The following is an 18704-nucleotide window of genomic DNA, read 5'->3' on the forward strand; positions in this document are numbered from 1 at the left end:
AATTAAATAAAATGGTGTTTTATTTCAAATAAATTTTTTTTTTCTGGGTGTAGTGTGTTTTTTCTTTTTAACACTTTGTAGGTTAGTAATGGGGGTGTCATATAGACGGCCATCATTACTAACCTGGGCTTCATGGCAGCTGGCGCTGACATGAACCCCACCACTATTACCCCCTGCCACCGCACCAGGGCAGCGTGGAAGAGCGAGGCTAAGTGCCAGAATTGGCGCATCCTATGGATGCGCCATTTCTGGGGCGGCTGACGGCTGGTGTTTCTAGCCTGGGAGGGGGCCAATATTCATGGCACCCTTCCTGAGCTATTAATATCAGCCCCCAGCTGTCTGCCTAGCCTTTGCTAGCTATTAAAATAGGGGGGACCCCATGTCATTTTTTTTGGGGGGGTCCCCCATTTTAATAGCTAGTAAAGGCTAGGTATTCAGCTGGGGGCTGATATTAGTAGCCTGGGAAGCTCCGTGGGTTTTACCCCCTTCCCAGGCTTCAAACATCTGCCCCAGCCGTCTGCTTAACCTCCGCTAGAGACTAAAATTAGGGGGGCCCCCACGTCATTTTTTTTGGGGGGGTCCTCCATTTTAATAGCTAGTAAAGGCTAGGTATTCAGCTGGGGGCTGATATTAGTAGCCTGGGAAGCTCCGTGGGTATTACCCCCTTCCCAGGCTTCAAACATCTGCCCCAGCTGTCTGCTTAACCTCCGCTAGAGACTAAAATTATGGGGGATCCCACGCCATTTTTTTTTAAAATAAATCCTTTATTTTAACACTAAATGACATTTGAGGACTTAATAAAGATGCAGTCCCTAAATTATTATTTATTTTTTAATAAATTTTTCCCAAAACTTTTGACGTGGGCTTCGCCATATTTTTGTATGCCAGCCAGGTACAGCATCCAGCTTCTATGAACACGCCATTTTCCGGGGCGGCCGCGGACTGCAATTTTCAGCGGGGGGGGGGGGCAGAAAGCTTGGGCCTCCCTGCGCTGCAGATTCCATCCCCCAGCTGCCTAGTTATACCTGGCTGGACACAAAAATAGGGAGAAGCTCCACGTTTTTTTTTTTTTAATTATTTCATGAAATTCATGGAATAATTAAGAAAAAAAGGGCTTCCCTATATTGTTGTGTCCGGCTAGGTACAAATAGGCAGCTGGTGGTTGGGGGCAGCCCGTTCCTGCCTGCTGTACCTGGCTGGACACAAATATAGTGTGAAGCCCCACGTCAATTTTTTTTTAATTATTTCAGGAAATTCATGAAATAATTAAAAAAAAAAATGTGTGGCGCTTCGCCCTATTTTTGTGTCCAGCCAGGTACAACTAGGCAGCTGGGGGCTGGAATCTGCAGCGCAGGGAGACCCAAGCTTTCTGGGCCCCACCCGCTGCAAATTGCAGTCCGCAGCCGCCCCGGAAAATGGCGCGTTCATAGAAGCGCCATCTTCTGGCGCTGTACCCAACTCATCCAGGGCCCTGGTGCGGTGGCTCACTGGGTAATAAAGGGGTTAAGGCCAGCTTGGCATTATCAGCTGGCCCTAAGCCCGAAATTCATGGGGTCACGCCAATATTAGACATGACCGCCATGAATTTCTAGTAAAGTATTTAAAAAAAACACAAACACCCAGAAAAAAGTCCTTTAATTGAAATAAAGACACAATTCTTTATTGTTCTAAATTAAACCATACTTACCGCCACGCCCATTCCAGCTGAAGCAAACGATCTCCTGCAATAAAAGTAAAATAATAAAGCAACCTCATCCTTACCTTTCCATGGTTCCCAGGACAGCTTCAGCTCTGCTACATCGAGATGACAGGCTGGACCGCAGCAGAACGCTGCCATCCAGCCTGTCATCCCGCGGACACTGAGAAGCGCAGGCATGCTTGCGCTCCTCAGTGTCTCTCTGTGACGTCATCCAGATGAGCCGAGGTCATGTCCAATGAACTCAGCTCACCTCATGCACGTCACTGACAGCGTGGGAAAATTCTCCTGCACTCAGCGCTTCAGCGTGAGAATTCTCCCACGCTGTCAGTGACGTGCATGAGGTGCGCCGAGTTCATTGGACATGACCTCACCTCATGCACGTCACTGACAGCGTGGGAAAATTCTCACGCTGAAGCGCTGAGTGCAGGAGAATTCTCCCACGCTGTCAGTGACGTACATGAGGTGAGCCGAGTTCATTGTCGGCTCATCTGGATGCCGTCACAGCCAGACACTGAGGAGTGGAAGTATGCCTGCGCTTCTCAGTGTCTGCGGGATGACAGGCTGGATGGCAGCGTTCTGCTGCGGTCCAGCCTGTCATCTCGATGTAGCAGAGCTGGAGCCGTCGTGGGAGCCATGGAAAGGTAAGGATGAGGTTGCTTTATTATTTTTCTTTTATTGCAGGAGATCGTTGGCTTCAGCTGGAATGGGCGTGACTGTAAGTATGGTTTAATTTAGAACAATAAAGAATTGTGTGTTTATTTCAATTAAAGGACTTTTTTCTGGGTGTTTGTGTTTTTTTTAAATACTTTACTAGAAATTCATGGTGGTCATGTCTAATATTGGCGTGACCCCATGAATTTCGGGCTTAGGGCCAGCTGATAATGCCAAGCTGGCCTTAACCCCTTTATTACCCAGTGAGCCACCGCACCAGGGCCCTGGATGAGTTGGGTACAGCGCCAGAAGATGGCGCTTCTATGAATGCGCCATTTTCCGGGGCGGCTGCGGACTGCAATTTGCAGCGGGTGGGGTCCAGAAAGCTTGGGCCTCCCTGCGCTGCAGATTCCAGCCCCCAGCTGCCTAGTTGTACCTGGCTGGACACAAAAATAGGGCGAAGCTCCACGTTTTTTTTTTTTAAATTCATGAAATTCATGGAATAATTAAGAAAAAAAGGGCTTCCCTATATTGTTGTGTCCGGCCAGGTACAAATAGGCAGCTGGTGGTTGGGGGCAGCCCGTTCCTGCCTGCTGTACCTGACTGGACACAAATATAGGGCGAAGCCCCACATCAATTTTTTTAAATTATTTCATGAATTTCCTGAAATGATTTAAAAAAAATTGACGTGGGGCTTCGCACTATATTTGTGTCCAGCCAGGTACAGCAGGCAGGAATGGGCTGCCCCCAACCACCAGCTGCCTATTTGTACCTGGTTGGACACAACAATATAGGGAAGCCCTTTTTTTCTTAATTATTCCATGAATTGCATGAAATAATTAAAAAAAAAAAATGCGTGGGGCTTCGCCCTATTTTTGTGCCCAGCCAGGTACAACTAGGCAGCTGGGAGCTGGAATCCGCAGCGCAGGGAGACCCAAGCTTTCTGGGCCACCCCCGCTGCAAATTGCAGTCCGCAGCCGCCCCAGAAAATGGCGCGTTCATAGAAGCGCCATCTTCTGGCGCTGTACCCAACTCATCCAGGGCCCTGGTGCGGTGGCTCACTGGGTAATAAAGGGGTTAAGGCCAGCTTGGCATTATCAGCTGGCCCTAAGCCCAAAATTCATGGGGTCACGCCAATATTAGACATGACCACCATGAATTTCTAGTAAAGTATTTAAAAAAACACAACACCCAGAAAAAAGTCCTTTAATTGAAATAAACACACAATTCTTTATTGTTCTAAATTAAACCATACTTACCACCACGCCCATTCCAGCTGAAGCCAACGATCTCCTGCAATAAAAGTAAAATAATAAAGCAACATCATCCTTACCTTTCCATGGCTCCCACGACAGCTTCAGCTCTGCTACATCGAGATGACAGGCTGGACCGCAGCAGAACGCTGCCATCCATCCTGTCATCCCGCAGACACTGAGAAGCGCAGGCATACTTCCACTCCTCAGTGTCTGGCTGTGACGGCATCCAGATGAGCCGAGGTCATGTCCAATGAACTCAGCTCACCTCATGTACGTCACTGACAGCGTGGGAAAATTCTCCTGCACTCAGCGCTTCAGCGTGAGAATTTTCCCACGCTGTCAGTGACGTGCATGAGGTGAGCTGAGTTCATTGGACATGACCTCACCTCATGTATGTCACTGACAGCGTGGGAGAATTCTCACGCTGAAGCGCTGAGTGCAGGAGAATTTTCCCACGCTGTCAGTGACGTGCATGAGGTGAGCTGAGTTCATTGGACATGAACTCGGCTCATCTGGATGACGTCACAGAGAGACACTGAGGAGCGCAAGCATGCCTGCGCTTCTCAGTGTCTGCGGGATGACAGGCTGGATGGCAGCTTTCTGCTGCGGTCCAGCCTGTCATCTCGATGTAGCAGAGCTGGAGCTGTCCTGGGAACCATCGAAAGGTAAGGATAAGGTTGCTTTATTATTTTTCTTTTATTGCAGGAGATCGTTGGCTTCAGCTGGAATGGGCGTGATGGTAAGTATGGTTTAATTTAGAACAATAAAGAATTGTGTCTTTATTTCAATTAAAGGACTTTACTCTGGGTGTTTGTGTTTTCTTTTAACTTTGACTATGGGGTTAGTAATGGGGGTGTCTTATAGACGCCTCTCCATTACTAACCTGGGCTTGATGTCAGCTGGCATTATAAGCTGACATCAACCCCAACCCTATTACCCCCTGCCACCGCACCAGGGCAGCGTGGAAGAGCGAGGCTAAGTGCCAGAATTGGCGCATCCTATGGATGCGCCATTTCTGGGGCGGCTGACGGCTGGTGTTTCTAGCCTGGGAGGGGGCCAATATTCATGGCACCCTTCCTGGGCTATTAATATCAGCCCCCAGCTGTCTGCCTAGCCTGTGCTAGCTATTAAATTAGGGGGGACCCCACGTTATTTTTTTGGGGGGGTTCCCCCATTTTAATAGCTAGTAAAGGCTAGGTATTCAGCTGGGGGCTGATATTAGTAGCCTGGGAAGCTCCGTGGGTATTACCCCCTTCCCAGGCTTCAAACATTTGCCCCAGCTGTCTGCTTAACCTCCGCTAGAGCCTAAAATTAAGGGGAACCCCACGCCAATTTTTTTTTAAATAAATCCTTTATTTTAACACTACATGACAAGTACAGTAATCAACACTGTCACTGTACTTCATATATATGTTACTGACATGTTTCGATCTATCTAATCTATGTGTGATTCTCTATTCCTTCTATTCTAAATTGTCGGGTACAGATGCTGAATTGCCGGCCGGCTTTCTTAAAGAGACGGTGCATGAAAACACTATTATTTTTTTAAATAAATCCTTTACACTAAATGACAAGTACAGTAAGCAACACTGTCACTGTACTTCATATATATGTGACTGACATGTTTCTATCTATCTAATCTATGTGTGAAGCTCTATTCTTTCTGTTATAAATTGTCGGGTACCGCTGCTGAATTGCCGGCCGGCTTTTTTAAAGAGACGGTGCACGAAAACACTAATATTTTTTTTTAATAAATCCTTTACACTAAATGACAAGTACAGTAAGCAACACTGTCACTGTACTTCATATATATGTGACTGACATGTTTCTATCTATCTAATCTATGTGTGAAGCTCTATTCTTTCTGTTGTAAATTGTCGGGTACCGGTGTATGCCGCTGATGAATTGCCGGCTTTTCATGTCATTCTACATTATTCTTAGTTGTTTTACTTCATGTAGAATTAACCTACAAGGAAAGAAAGGGTTTATTTTCATTCCGATATTTGTGTCCCATTGACTTGCATTGGTTTCCGGTATCGGAATCGGCGATATCCGATACTTTTTGGGTATCGGCCCGATCCAATCCGATACGATATTTCCTGATATCGGAAGGTATCGCTCAACACTATTCATAAGTAAAAACAATCAAGGAATGACAGTTGACATGCTTCCCAGGAAAGGATGTCCCAGCAAATTGACCTCAAGGTCAGACCATGCAATGCCCACATAAATTGCAAAAAGAATTTGCAATTTCATGACAGTGCAATTAAAAAACATTCTGAAAGAAGGTTGTTAACCTGTCCTTCATACACCTATGTTCTAGTCAGCTGACCATGATTAATTAGAAATACATCTGCTGATTAGCTAGAAAATAGCAACATAAAAGACAAGTTCCTGACTTACTTTGTATACCACTAATAGTAACTGTTCACATGTGCCGGTTTGAAATGGGTAGGTAATTGCTATTTTTCCTGATTGTCCTGTTTTAAATGTGCAGTTTAGTTTTCTTAGATGGATCAATACAGCATCACTAGTTTAACCCCTTTCCAACCCTTGCCGTATTAGTACGCACATTTGCGTAACCCCGGTTCAGTGAGGGCTGCTGCGCTGAGCCCTCACTGAACCGAGCACATGTCAGCTGATTCTTACAGCTGACATGTGCCCGCAACAGCCGCGGGTGGAATCGCGATCCACCCGTGGCTGTTAACATGTTAAATGCCGCTGTCAATCTCCGACAGCGGCATTTATCGCGCGCTTCCGGGTTGCGCGTCATAAGCCCCGCCCACCGGCGACCCCGTCACGTGATCGCGGGTCACCGATGGGCGTGCATGACAACCCAGGGTCTGCAGCAGACGCCTGTGGTTGTCATGATCTCGTCGCTATGAGCGCCACCTAGTGGTCGGCGCTCATAGCACAGGACCATTTCACCTATATGCAGGGGATCTGCTGATCCCCTGTATGTAGCAGAGACGATCAGACAACTGCTTCTTCTAGTCTCCTATGGAGACTATTGAAGCATGCAGTAAGTGAAAAAAAAATGTTTTTAAAAATATAAAAAAAATAAAAAAAATATAAAAGTTTAAATCACCCACCTTTCGCCCCATTCAAAATAAAATATAAAAAAAAAAACCCACATACACATATTTGGTATCGCCGCGTTCAGAATCGCCCGATCTATCAATATAAAAAAAGAATTAATCCGAACAGTAAACGGTGTAACTAGAAAAAAATTCTAAACGCCAGAATTACGTTTTTTGGTCGCCGCAAAATTGCAATAAAATGCAATAACGGTCGATCAAAACATCGGATCTACCCCAAAATGTTATAAATAAAAACGTCAGCCCGGCGCGCAAAAAATAAGCCCTCACCCAGCCACAGATCACAAAAAATGGAGATGCTACAGGTCTCGGAAAATGGCGCTATTTTTTTTCAGTTTTTTTTACCAAATTTTGGAATTTTTTTTCACCACTTAAATATAAAATAACCTATACATGTTTGGTGTCTACGAACTCGTAATGACCTGGAGAATAAGAATGGCAGGTCAGTTTTAGCATTCAGTGAACGTGGTAAAAAAAAAAAATAAATAACAACTGTGGTATTGCACTTTTTTTGCAATTTTACCGCACTTGGAATTTTTTTCCCGTTTTCCCGTACACGATATGGTAAAACCATAGTAATGGTGTTGAAAAGTACAACTTGTCCCGCAAAAAATAAGCCCTCACACGGCCATATTGTCCAAAAAATAAAGACGCTATGGCTCTGGGAACAAGGGGAGCAAAAAACGAAAAAGCAAAAACAACAAAACCCAAGGTTGCGAAGGGGTTAACTAACATGTACAATGTTGACTTACAATAAGAAAATGACTGAATAAGTATGGCTTGTTTGGAAGAATATATTACAGTATATTAGTATTTTGACGAGGTATTCGTGTGGCCTTTTTTCTGTAATGTTTGTTTAGATTTTACCTGTTTTTTTAGCGAATTACTTTTAATTTTACCAAAAAGAACATGATAGCATGGCAAACGTTTGTAAAGTTGCATCTGGACACATCACAGGACTTCTGGAACAATGACCTTTGCAGAAAGGAGAATAAAGTGGAGATTTTTAGCCATAATGCCTTGCGCTACATTTGGACAAAACCAAACACAACATATCAGCATATCAGAACTTGGGTTTTAATTAAAGTCACAGGTATAGTAACACTGTCAAGCAATAATTTTAATAATAATATTTTCTTTTACCATAGGAGTATACTATAGATGTATTTTTTCGGCAAAAGTGGGAAGATGAAAGATTGAGGTTCACTGGACCGATGACCATTCTTCGATTGAACAATCTGATGGCAAATAAAATTTGGACTCCAGACACTTTCTTTCATAATGGAAAAAAGTCTATAGCCCATAATATGACAATGCCTAACAAGCTGCTGAGAATTCAGGATGATGGAACCCTGCTATATACTATGAGGTATTTACCTCCTCTATTTTTATTTTGTACCCATGCTTTACATTTTATATTATATTATTACATAAGAAAATTCCCAAAAACAAAATAAAACAAACATGTACTGTAAATTGAATGCTGAAAATTCTGCTCACAGATATTATCTGCAATTTGAAATATTTAAGGGGTTAATCCTACCTGGACAAGTGGGACACTGTAACTATTCTACTAGTATATGATGTTCCGTTTTTATAGGAAATCAATTTTCTGATTCTGAAATGTGCTGTTAGGCTGAAATCGCAGTGTTTCATTGCAACAGAGCATCCATTAACATCCTATGGTGTTGCATTGCAACATACAACGTCTTGCAACAAAAAGTTGCAAATGTCTCTAAATGTGTTGGATTCTCTGTCACTGGTCACAAGTTGCACGCAACTCACTTGCCATAGACTTGTATGTCTCAGGCATGTTGCACAGATGTTTTTTGTTGCATGACTAAGCAGAGAAATGTAGAAGCATAACACATCGCTGTGTAACCTTAGCCTAAGACTCACATCATAAATACAGAGCGATTCTAGGTTATCAAGTTTTCCAAGATAATATTCTAATTTAATATAAAGTTGCATCTGCTTAGCATTGAGGGATATATTGGACATTGCTACCTAGAAATAAAACCTAAACTATAGAATCATTAGATATGTATGGTATTACAGTAAGTTTATATGCCAATATTGTAAGTATTTGTTTTTTCCTGTAGCAATTTTTGTGACTTTAATAAGTTGAAGATAACTATTGTGTGGCATTTCTGTTAAAAATCACAGTAATACTAGAAGACATTATACTGTAGACTTGTAGTTTGGTAATATTAGTGAAAAATCATATACCAAGATGTATACGACACCACCTTGACTGCTGTGTTGATCTATGGAAATAGTGTAGCACACCTATATTATTTATAGACAATAATCCTCAACAGGCTGCAATTCATATCACAACCACTGGGAGGGAGCACATGTAGACACATAGAGAATATACATCTCCTGATAGAGTATAGCAAAATTATGCATTTTTCTAAGCAGGTCATTTTGCGCAATTCATCTTGAGATATGTCAATGTCAAGCTAAGAGGCTGTAATATCTGTGTCTAAACATACTACTACAACCCCTGCCCTGATCACTAGGCGACGCCGCAATAATACCATAGTTATTATTGGACATCAGCAGCAAGTGGCATTTTAACTTTAATTAGCTCTCTGCTGGGAGTAATGGATGGGGCTCCCTTCTCTTAACCCCTGCAGACAGACTGCCAGTTATTCAGCTAGACATGGTCTCACTGATCCTGTGTGCTATTTTCTATATCCTCTCAGCTCAAACTAGATGGGTTTAAATGGGTTTAAATGGGTACAGAAAGAAGCAGGGCTGTATGGATAGGTGCTGAACCTCGTACCTGCACATTTAGTGTAATTACACACTAATAATCCGCAAGAGGTGGCACTAAGTCTAAGACAAGTGGCAAAAAGTGAACCATGCGGCTAGTACAAAAGAGCAGAAAGGAAAATGAAGCACTTACCCTGAGAGAGCTTGCCTGCTCTGGTAGAATAATGGATCATCAGGCTTTTCGTTGTAGCAGCGAGTGGCTGTTGAAATCAATGTTAAAGTCTTGGGCCAGCAAGATAGTGCGCAATAATTCAGCAAAGGGTACGCACTGTCCAAGTACCTCCGTGCTTGGCCTGTGCTAAGCTCCCGTTAGCCGATGGGATAGAGTGAGAGGTGGCTCACGGGAGCTTAGCACAGGCCAAGCACGGACGTACTTGGACAGCACGCACCATTTGCTGGATTATTGCGCACTATCTTGCTGGCCCAGGACTTTAACGTCGCATTTAACAGCCACTCGCTGCTACAACGAAAAGCCTGCTGATCTGACCCGTTATTCTACCAGAGCAGGCCAGCCCTCTCAGGGTAAGTGCTTCATTTTCCTTTCTGCTCTTTTGTACTAGCCACATAGTTTATGTGGCCCCTGTTGAACATCACCAGCCGGGTATAAATAGCACTAACTCATAATATCGAGCTGTGGACGCCCTAAGGGGGTTCACTTTTTGCCAGTTGTCTTAGACTTAGTGTCACCTTTTGCGGATTATTAGTGTGTCATTACACTAAAAGCAGGTAGGAGGTTCAGAACCTATCCATACAGCCCTGCTTCTTTCTGTACCCATTTAAACCCATTTAAACCCATCTAAACCCATGGGCGTGGGGAGCAGTGAATATTTATTTTCTTGACGGGTCCATGCCTGGACCCGTAGAAGCGTGATGGACACGCGAAACGGCCGTCGTCCGCAAAAGGCGCTGCTTCCCTGCATTTTTAATGTAAATGGAATAAAAGAAGATTTTATTACATCAGTGTGCCACCTCGCTTTCTTCATGTATGAATTCATTTTCTTTAGCAGCTGGGACAGTGTAAGCTGCAGCAGGTGGCTGCTGCCTCCTGTGCCCCGCTCCTCCGTGGCTACCACTCCCCTCACACCCCACACTTCATATAAATATACCCCCTCCTCCCCCTACATTCGGACAATAAGAGTATACGCCCTATAAGATGACACCCGGCGTATGAGACGACTCCCGACTTTTGAGAAGATTTTCAGGAGTTAAAAAGTTGTCTTATACACCGGAAAATATGGTACTCTTTGCAGGCAGATATACATACAAGGCCTGCTCACTACCAGCAGCTCTCCCACTATTTTGTGTGAAGCACCAGTGTGTTCTTTTATTCTCTATTTTCTATATCCTGTTGTCTGAAATAGCATTTTGACCACCCACTTGACATCTGATTATGTCCCTGACGTGACCTCTTGGTTTTGACCCTGCGGGATCACTCTACTTGCCTCTGGTTTGCTCTCTGGGCCAGCAGTTCTTTGATAGAAGCAATTCAGTAGACCCTGTTGTAAGACAAGAATCCTGTACAGGGCTTAAAGGGTGAGTGTCAGGGTTCCTCTGGAATCTGCCAGATGTTGTACCAAGCTTGTCTGAGGTAACCTTTTTGAGCCTGTTACCTCTGACAGACATAACAAAGATAAGTATAAAAGAAAATAATTAGCTCCAGCTACAAGAAAAGACAACCCTAAATAGTGTTATCGTTGTCAAGGAGAGGACTGTGCTAGGCCTAGATAAACCATGAAGGTCTCACTGATGATGGGCAATCTGGATTGTTTGGCTCCATAGACAAAAAAGAGTCGGTTCTTTTAGATGCTAAACGAATCTCTATCAAATATTTGTTCACCCTCAGATGAACACATATTTAGGGCAAAAACACCACAGTCCAATTCGATCAAAACCCCTCTCACCTGCAGCCAGCCAAGGCCAAAGCATCTTTTTGGCTGGGTGGGCAGGGCTGAGTACTGTTATTTTCGTAAGCGCCATCATGAAACCGGAAGTGTCTCTCACTGGGGTTCCCGGCTCCCATCGTTCACAGAAGGGAGCCCACTCTTTGTGCCCAATCAGTCGTGAACGATGTATCACTAGCTCTAACACTTTATAGCTTTCTTGATAATCACTAGGAATGAGAGCAGATCTGTTGACATTAAAATTGGCAAATCAAGAGGATTTTAAAGGGAAATATGATTTCTAGCAAGTTTATTCAATTTGAATTGAATGTTTATTAACTTGCTCTGGGTTCTATATGCTCCGCAGAGCTTAATAAATGTAGGATATATAAAAATAAGTAAATAAAGTAATTAAATAATACTTCACTTATCACCTGTCATCGCAGGACACTGTTGTGTTCTCCACGTCTCTTCTTTTCCCCTTTCCCGTTGTGTGCATCCTTTTTGGCCTCTTCACTCCAGGCCAGAACTTTTGGCATGACTATGCCTCTGATGTCCCTGCACGCCATGCTTTCATTGGGGCGATGCGCGTCGTAACCTTGTGACGTCATGACATGAAGCCCTGGCCTGGAGTGAAGAGGCCAAAGAGGATGTACACCATGAGGAAAGAGAAATAGAAGGGGCACAGAGGACAGGATGGTGTCCTGCGAGGACAGGTGAGTGGTGATTTGATTTATATTTTTTTATTCATTTGACTGGTTTTTTACGGTTCAGCAAAAAATAAGGTGGCAGACAATATCTGATAGATGCCACCCATGGATTGGGCAGCATGTATCATTTGTGAGACTCCCTTTAATGCTGCTTTCAATAGAATCACAACATCTAAAGTATTTGAGGACAGAGGAGGCTCCTAAAAAAATGAGGCCTTCATATCAATGGAAAAATAGCAAAAATAATGGATCTTTAATGTATGGGTAAATTAAAAAATGCTGCACCATTAAGTACCAAACTACAGTAGGCCTTGTCCTTAAAGGATTAAATCTCAAGATGTGGTGTTATCCCATTTATTTAAGCGTATTGTGTTATTGTTCCTTTGCAGTATATGTATAGCAGTTACATTACAAGTAGAATCATGAACCTTGAAATGATGAAGTAGTTTACGGGACCATAAAAAGCACTGAGGTAGTTTAATAGCATTTTATTCAGTTTATAGATGTTACCATTGAGGAGTTTGTACTCTACGACTGGATTAAAGTCACTATATTTTAATAAGTCTATGAAACCAAAACCAGGACACCTAGGTATTGATGAGCTTGCTTTGTAGTGAACTAGAAGCAGTGTAGAAATGTGTGAGACTTCAGTTAATATTCAATTATGTATAGGGACATATCCAACAATAAACTAAAAGAAAATAAAAGAGTATATATACAGTACTGTGGTTCTAGGCAGGTGTGGACAAAATCCAGCAAAGTAAGAATGCTTTCAAACATAAAGGTTTTAATAGTTTATTTTTATCAATTAACAAAATGCTAAGTAAATGAACAATAAGGAAACCTAAATCAAATCAGTATTTGGTGTGACCACACTTTGCCTTCAAAACAGGATGAAAGCTGCAATTCTTCTATGTACACTTCATGCAATTTTTTTAAGAAACTCATAAGGGAGTTTGTTCCAAGCATGTTGGATAACTAACTACAGATCCTTGCACAAATCCTTCTGACTCTTCATGTAATCCCAGACTGACTCAATGATGTTGGGGGGCCATATCATAACTTCCAGTACTCCTTGTTCTTCTATATGCTGAAGATAGCTCTTAATGACATTGGTTGTATGTTCGGGGTGGTTGTCCTGCTGCAGAATTAATTTTGAGGCAGTCATATGCCTCCCTGACAGTACTGCATGGTCACAATGAATTCAAACAATTTCCATTTCAAATGTCCAACAAAATGCCAGCGGCCATTGTACACAATGTGGAAGATTGCATCAGCTACAGACGGCTCACATCATCTTAGGCGGTGTCACAAGAACTTTCACAAAATGTCTTTCAGTTATTACATCACATGGCAGAGCCCAGGCAATCAGGATGGACTTTCATAGTTTGTAAAAAAGTTTAATGCAGCAGCCATTTTAGGGTGATTTAGGATAGTGAGAGGACATCAGAGCTCACAGTCCAGCAATAGAGATAGAAAGAGAAAGCCCTAAAACACTGGAAATTACTCTAGACATTAATATCTTGTACAATTGTACCACTTAAGAATATGAGTTTAGTAGTCTTTGATTAATACAGAGATTCATTTGATATTTAATGAGAGAAATAGGAGAGGTTCTAGCAGCAATGTCAGATTCTATGTGATTGATCCGTGATATAGTATAGCTGGCATTTGTCCTGCTACATTTGAATTACACATATTTTTCTCATTCTTAAAGAGGACCTTTCCCCAAATTTTTCATGTTTAACTGGACATATGATGTAATTGTGGCTGCACATCTGAAAAAAATGTTTATGGGGATGTGCTCTTTCTCTAGTGTGTTGTTTCTTGCTTATGATTGGTCGGCATCATACAGGGAGAAGAAATACACACACCCCAGTGAAAATTATTTGATAATATCCACATAGGCTTAAAAAAAATTAAACCATTATGTGCCAAATACTTTACTAATATCTCCACAACAGAAAGACTAAATGAAATTTCAACATGAAAAATGTGGGGAAATGTTCTCTTTAAGGTACTAGATAACAGCAAAAAAAATTAAAAAAAGTAAAATCAGTGTCTGTCATTGTTGGTGTGTTTGTTTGTCATAATCGCCTGTACTGAGTTTTTACATGCAGTGGGGCAATTATTTGATCTTTTGCTGTTTTTGCAAGTTTACCCACTGACAAAGACATGAACAGTCTATCATTTTAAGGGTAGGTTAATTTTAACATTGAGAGATAGAATATCAAAAAAAAAAATCAAGAAAATCACATTGTATAAATTACATAAATTTATTTGCATTTTGCAGTGAGAAATAAGTATTTGATCCCCTACAAACCATTATAAGTTCTGGCTCCTACAGACCAGTTAGATGCTCCTAATCAATTCGTTACCTGCATTAAAGACAGCTGTCTTACATAGTCACTTGTATAAAAGACTCCTGTCCACAGACTCAATTAAACAGTCAGACTCTAACCTCTACAACATGGGCAAGACCAAAAAGCTTTCTAAGTATGTCAGGGACAAGATCATAGACCTGCACAAAGCTGGAATGGGCTACAAAACCATAAGTAAGTCGCTGGGTGAGAAGGAGACAACTGTTGGTGCAATAGTAAGAAAATGGAAGAAATGCAAAATGACTGTCAATCGACATCGATCTCGGGCACCATGCAAAATCTCACCTTGTGGGGTATCCTTGATCATGAGGAAGGTGAGATATCAGCCTAAAACTACACGGGTGAAACTTGTTAATGATCTCCAGGCAGCTGGGACCACAGTCGCCAAGAAAGCCATTGGTAACACATTACGCCTTAAAGGTTTAAAATCCTGCAGTGCCCGCAGGGTCCTCCTGCCCAAGAAGGCACATGTGCAGGCCTGTCAGAAGTTTGCCAATTAACACCTGGATGATTCTGTGAGTTATTGGGAGAAGGTGCTGTGGTCAGATAAGACAGAAATTGAGCTCTTTGGCATTAACTCAACTCGCCGTGATTCGAGGAAGAAGAAGGATGAGTACAACCCTTAGAACATCGTCCCAACCGTGAAGCATGGTGGTGGGGAAATATTATACTTTGGGGGTGCTTTTCTGCAAAGGGGACTGAAGGGAAGATGGATTGGGTCATGTATTGTGAGATTTTGTCCAACAACCTCCTTCCCTCAGTAAGAGCATTGAAGATGGGTCATGGCTGGGTCTTCCAGCAAGACAATGACCCAAAATGTACAGACAAGGCAGCAAAGGAATGGCTCAAAAAGAAGCACAGTAAGGTCATGGAGTGGCCAAGCCAGTCTCCAAACCTTAATCTCATAGAAAAGGTATGGAGGGAGTTGAAGCTCTGAGTTGCCAAGCGACAGGCTCAAAATCTTAATGATTTAGAGATGATTTGCAAAGAGAAGTGGAACAAAATTTCTCCTGACATGTGCGCAAACCTCATCATGAACTACAAAAACTGTCTGACTGCTGTGCTTGCCAACAAGGGTTTTGCCACCAAGTATTAAGTGTTGTTTGCCAGAGGGATTAAATACTTATTTCTCACTGCAAAATGCAAAAAAAATTATGTAATTTATACAATGTGATTTTCTTGATTTTTTTTTTGGATATTCTATCTCTCAATGTTAAAATTAACCTACCCTTAAAATTATATACTGTTCATGTCTTTGTCAGTGGGCAAACTTACAAAAACAGCAAGGGATCAAATACTTATTTACCCCACTGTATCTTCTTGTCAAGTAGGAAATTAGTGTTTTTTAAAAAGAGAAAAAAAAATTCCCCAAAATCCAGACATTTATCTGCAATTGTTTACCTCACAAAAGTGTGCGTGCCACGATTTTTTTCATCACACCTGTTTAATTAGATACATTTTACATCTGTACACCCCATGTTAATACTGTGGGATGTTGCGTCATTAGAATTTTTTGGATGTGTACATACTACATACCTATTATTTCTTATGTCTTTTTTGGGAAAAGTTGAATAAATAGAGTTGAAAAGATTGTCAAAAGCTAGTTTTAGTTTTATGCAAATTGTATGGAGAAAGAACAAGTGGCAATGATAATGGTTGCAGAAGTGTAAAAAACAAAATAAACATACCATGGCTAAGAATGTGGGAGAAGCTTGCAACACCATCACCACCCAACTCTCCTGGTAGTTGTACTACCAATCGCAAGTCACAGTTGGCTTCCTTTGCCTCTGGCAAGTGTATTAGTTGGGAGGAAGTGAAAGGCATTGTGGAATACAAGTCATATCACGTTTCTCAGCCACAGCCAGATTATGTTAACTTTGACACAACACCGACACCATCAGTAAATATTCTTCATAGTCACGTTCCTCCGCCACTATAACAACTAAACTTTTAGACTGCAGATTTTCAAATCCATTAATGAAATCTCTATCTGTTCTACTACTTATTCCTGTAAGCCACAGCACTCTGTGGGCTAAGGAAGATATTTCTCAATAACTTCCTCCAGTTAATTTACTGGATGAGATAAACAGTCAGTCTTTGTACTTGGATGACACAGGACCAGAGCGGAGGAATCAATTCAAACTCTTAACTGTGTGATGTTTTCTCTATCAGCCTTGGTGGAAGTGGCATCTGATCCAGAGCCGATCTAGATGTGGGAATCAGGCAGTGGAAATTTGGGGAAAGACCTCAGCAATTTCCCACACTAAGGCAACTGTTAGCCAAATCAGAGGTGATAATGACGATGATCATGATGATGATGATTATGTGGTGGACAAGACCTAGAAAAAGGTCAAAGTGCAGAGAAGTTGATGTAATCAGTGGAGGAGGCTGGTGATAATAGCCATAAATAGCTAAGCCGATATCCAGTCAAAATTTTTTCCAGGGGCTGATATGCTTTTTCTTCAGTCATCTTAAGAGTAGTTGATGCCATAACTGCTTATGATAGAAAAAGCTCAAAAGAGCCTGAAAGTTCTGCTGCTAGTCATGATGGTGGCAAGTCCTATATGCAAGCACGTCTGGGTGGGTATTCTTTTCCGTATTACTGAAGGACCAACCAATTGCCGTGTGCAGGCTCTGCTGGAAGAACATAAGAATCATCTGTTCTTGTGGGAAAAGCAACCATTATCATTCTCATCTACTGCATTCTATACTCTTGCTACTTTCCCTCAGTTGCGTTATCCATTTTCCATATGTGTGTACAAGAAATGTGCACCCAGTCGTGTGAGTGTGGAAAATGAACTTCAACATGTGCAAATTCATTACAATTGATCCCATAACATCAGAATTGCACTGCCCTTTGCAAAATTATGTTTATATATATATAATTTATATATAAAAAAATTTTGCTAAAGCATAAAGAGCCATCAAAAGGTTAAAAATTGAAAAATACCTATACTTAACGCATACCCCTTCAGCGCCTACACTGTCCATTTCCCCTGTCCAGTCATTATTGCATCTTCTTAGTGTTACCGCAAGCTCTAAAATCTTGGTTCTATGCATTCACGCATAAGGTCATGACATCACGATTTGTGCCATGACCTTGCATGCACATGTCACACATTACACTGCTTCTCCCACAGAAGTGGACGGAGTGGTGTCACACATTACCACTGCTTCAATAAAAGTGGACGGAACTGTGTCACACGATACACCACTGCTCCCCTAGAAGTAGACAGAGTGAAGTGACACATTACATACATTAGGTACTTTGTATATAATTCCATCCTATGATACATTCCACTGAGCCCTATATCTAATCCCATCATATTATACACACTACACTGAGCCCTGTATCTAATTCCAGTCTGTGTTATACTCCGTATATCGAATCGCATCATGGGATACAATCCAGGTATCTTATCCCAGGGCATGATACAGCGAGCAGCACCAATTATCAGAATTAGCCTTCCTTGTTGACACTTTCCACATCTCAGTATCACTTTGCAGTCACCAACAAAATAGTTCCGCTATGTGATCCTAAACTTCAGCCTTCCTTATCCTTTTGCACACTCCCAAAAGGGGAAGGGAGAAGTGACATCACATACATGTGCGCAGACCCCGCTCACGTTTACTGCAGTTGTAATGCAAGCTAGTTGTACATTAGGTTTTCACTGCAAATTTCAGCAGCTGCTATTGTTTAAAAGTGGAAAATATCAAAACTTTTTACATTATATTCCTCATTTTACTCCATTAAAAACAAATGCTAGTCTTTTTTAAACAGATTGAATCATTAATACTTTACATTTTTTCAATTGTTGAAAAAAATTTTTTTAGAGATGGCACCTTCCCTTTACGTAATACCGATAATTCAAAAAAAAAAAAAATTGGTATCCTTTAAGTATGAGTTTTTTATCCTTATTATTTAAACCGTGAAATTTTACACTCAGGCAGAGACTTTCAAAATGATTAAATTTTTTAACATAATGTACATTTTTAACATAATTGCTCCTTATTGTGTTACTGAAAATATCTGCTGATATTTAGAATAACTGTATGACCCTATGTATGGTGATAGCTCATGCTATTATCTGTAATGTCTAAATCTATCATCATTATCAATACTTGTTGGCACCTTTGATCAGCCCAGCCACCTGTTATCACAAATATCTCTCCTCATAGTCCATCGAGAACTAACTCTGCCTGTCTAGTTTTATCATTGTCGTTGCACAGTGCTGATTGAATGATTTG

The 18704-nt window shown here is 41.6% G+C and overlaps 1 protein-coding gene across 3 annotated transcripts in view; it reads left to right on the forward strand.

Moving 5' to 3' along the window:
• The window catches only part of GABRA2 (gamma-aminobutyric acid type A receptor subunit alpha2), a 298395-nt gene that overhangs the window by 115885 nt on the left and 163806 nt on the right, over window positions 1–18704 (forward strand). For all 3 annotated transcript variants that reach the window (XM_073645542.1, XM_073645541.1, XM_073645543.1), the window contains exon 5: window positions 7853–8073. In XM_073645542.1, coding sequence (XP_073501643.1) covers window positions 7853–8073 — 221 coding nt within the window. The remainder of the gene's footprint in view (window positions 1–7852; window positions 8074–18704) is intronic.

Source organism: Phyllobates terribilis, unplaced genomic scaffold, assembly GCF_046119375.1.
Source record: "Phyllobates terribilis strain yellow unplaced genomic scaffold, ASM4611937v1 Scaffold_1__5_contigs__length_1240528914, whole genome shotgun sequence".
In the NCBI taxonomy this organism is placed as follows: Eukaryota; Metazoa; Chordata; class Amphibia; order Anura; family Dendrobatidae; genus Phyllobates; species Phyllobates terribilis.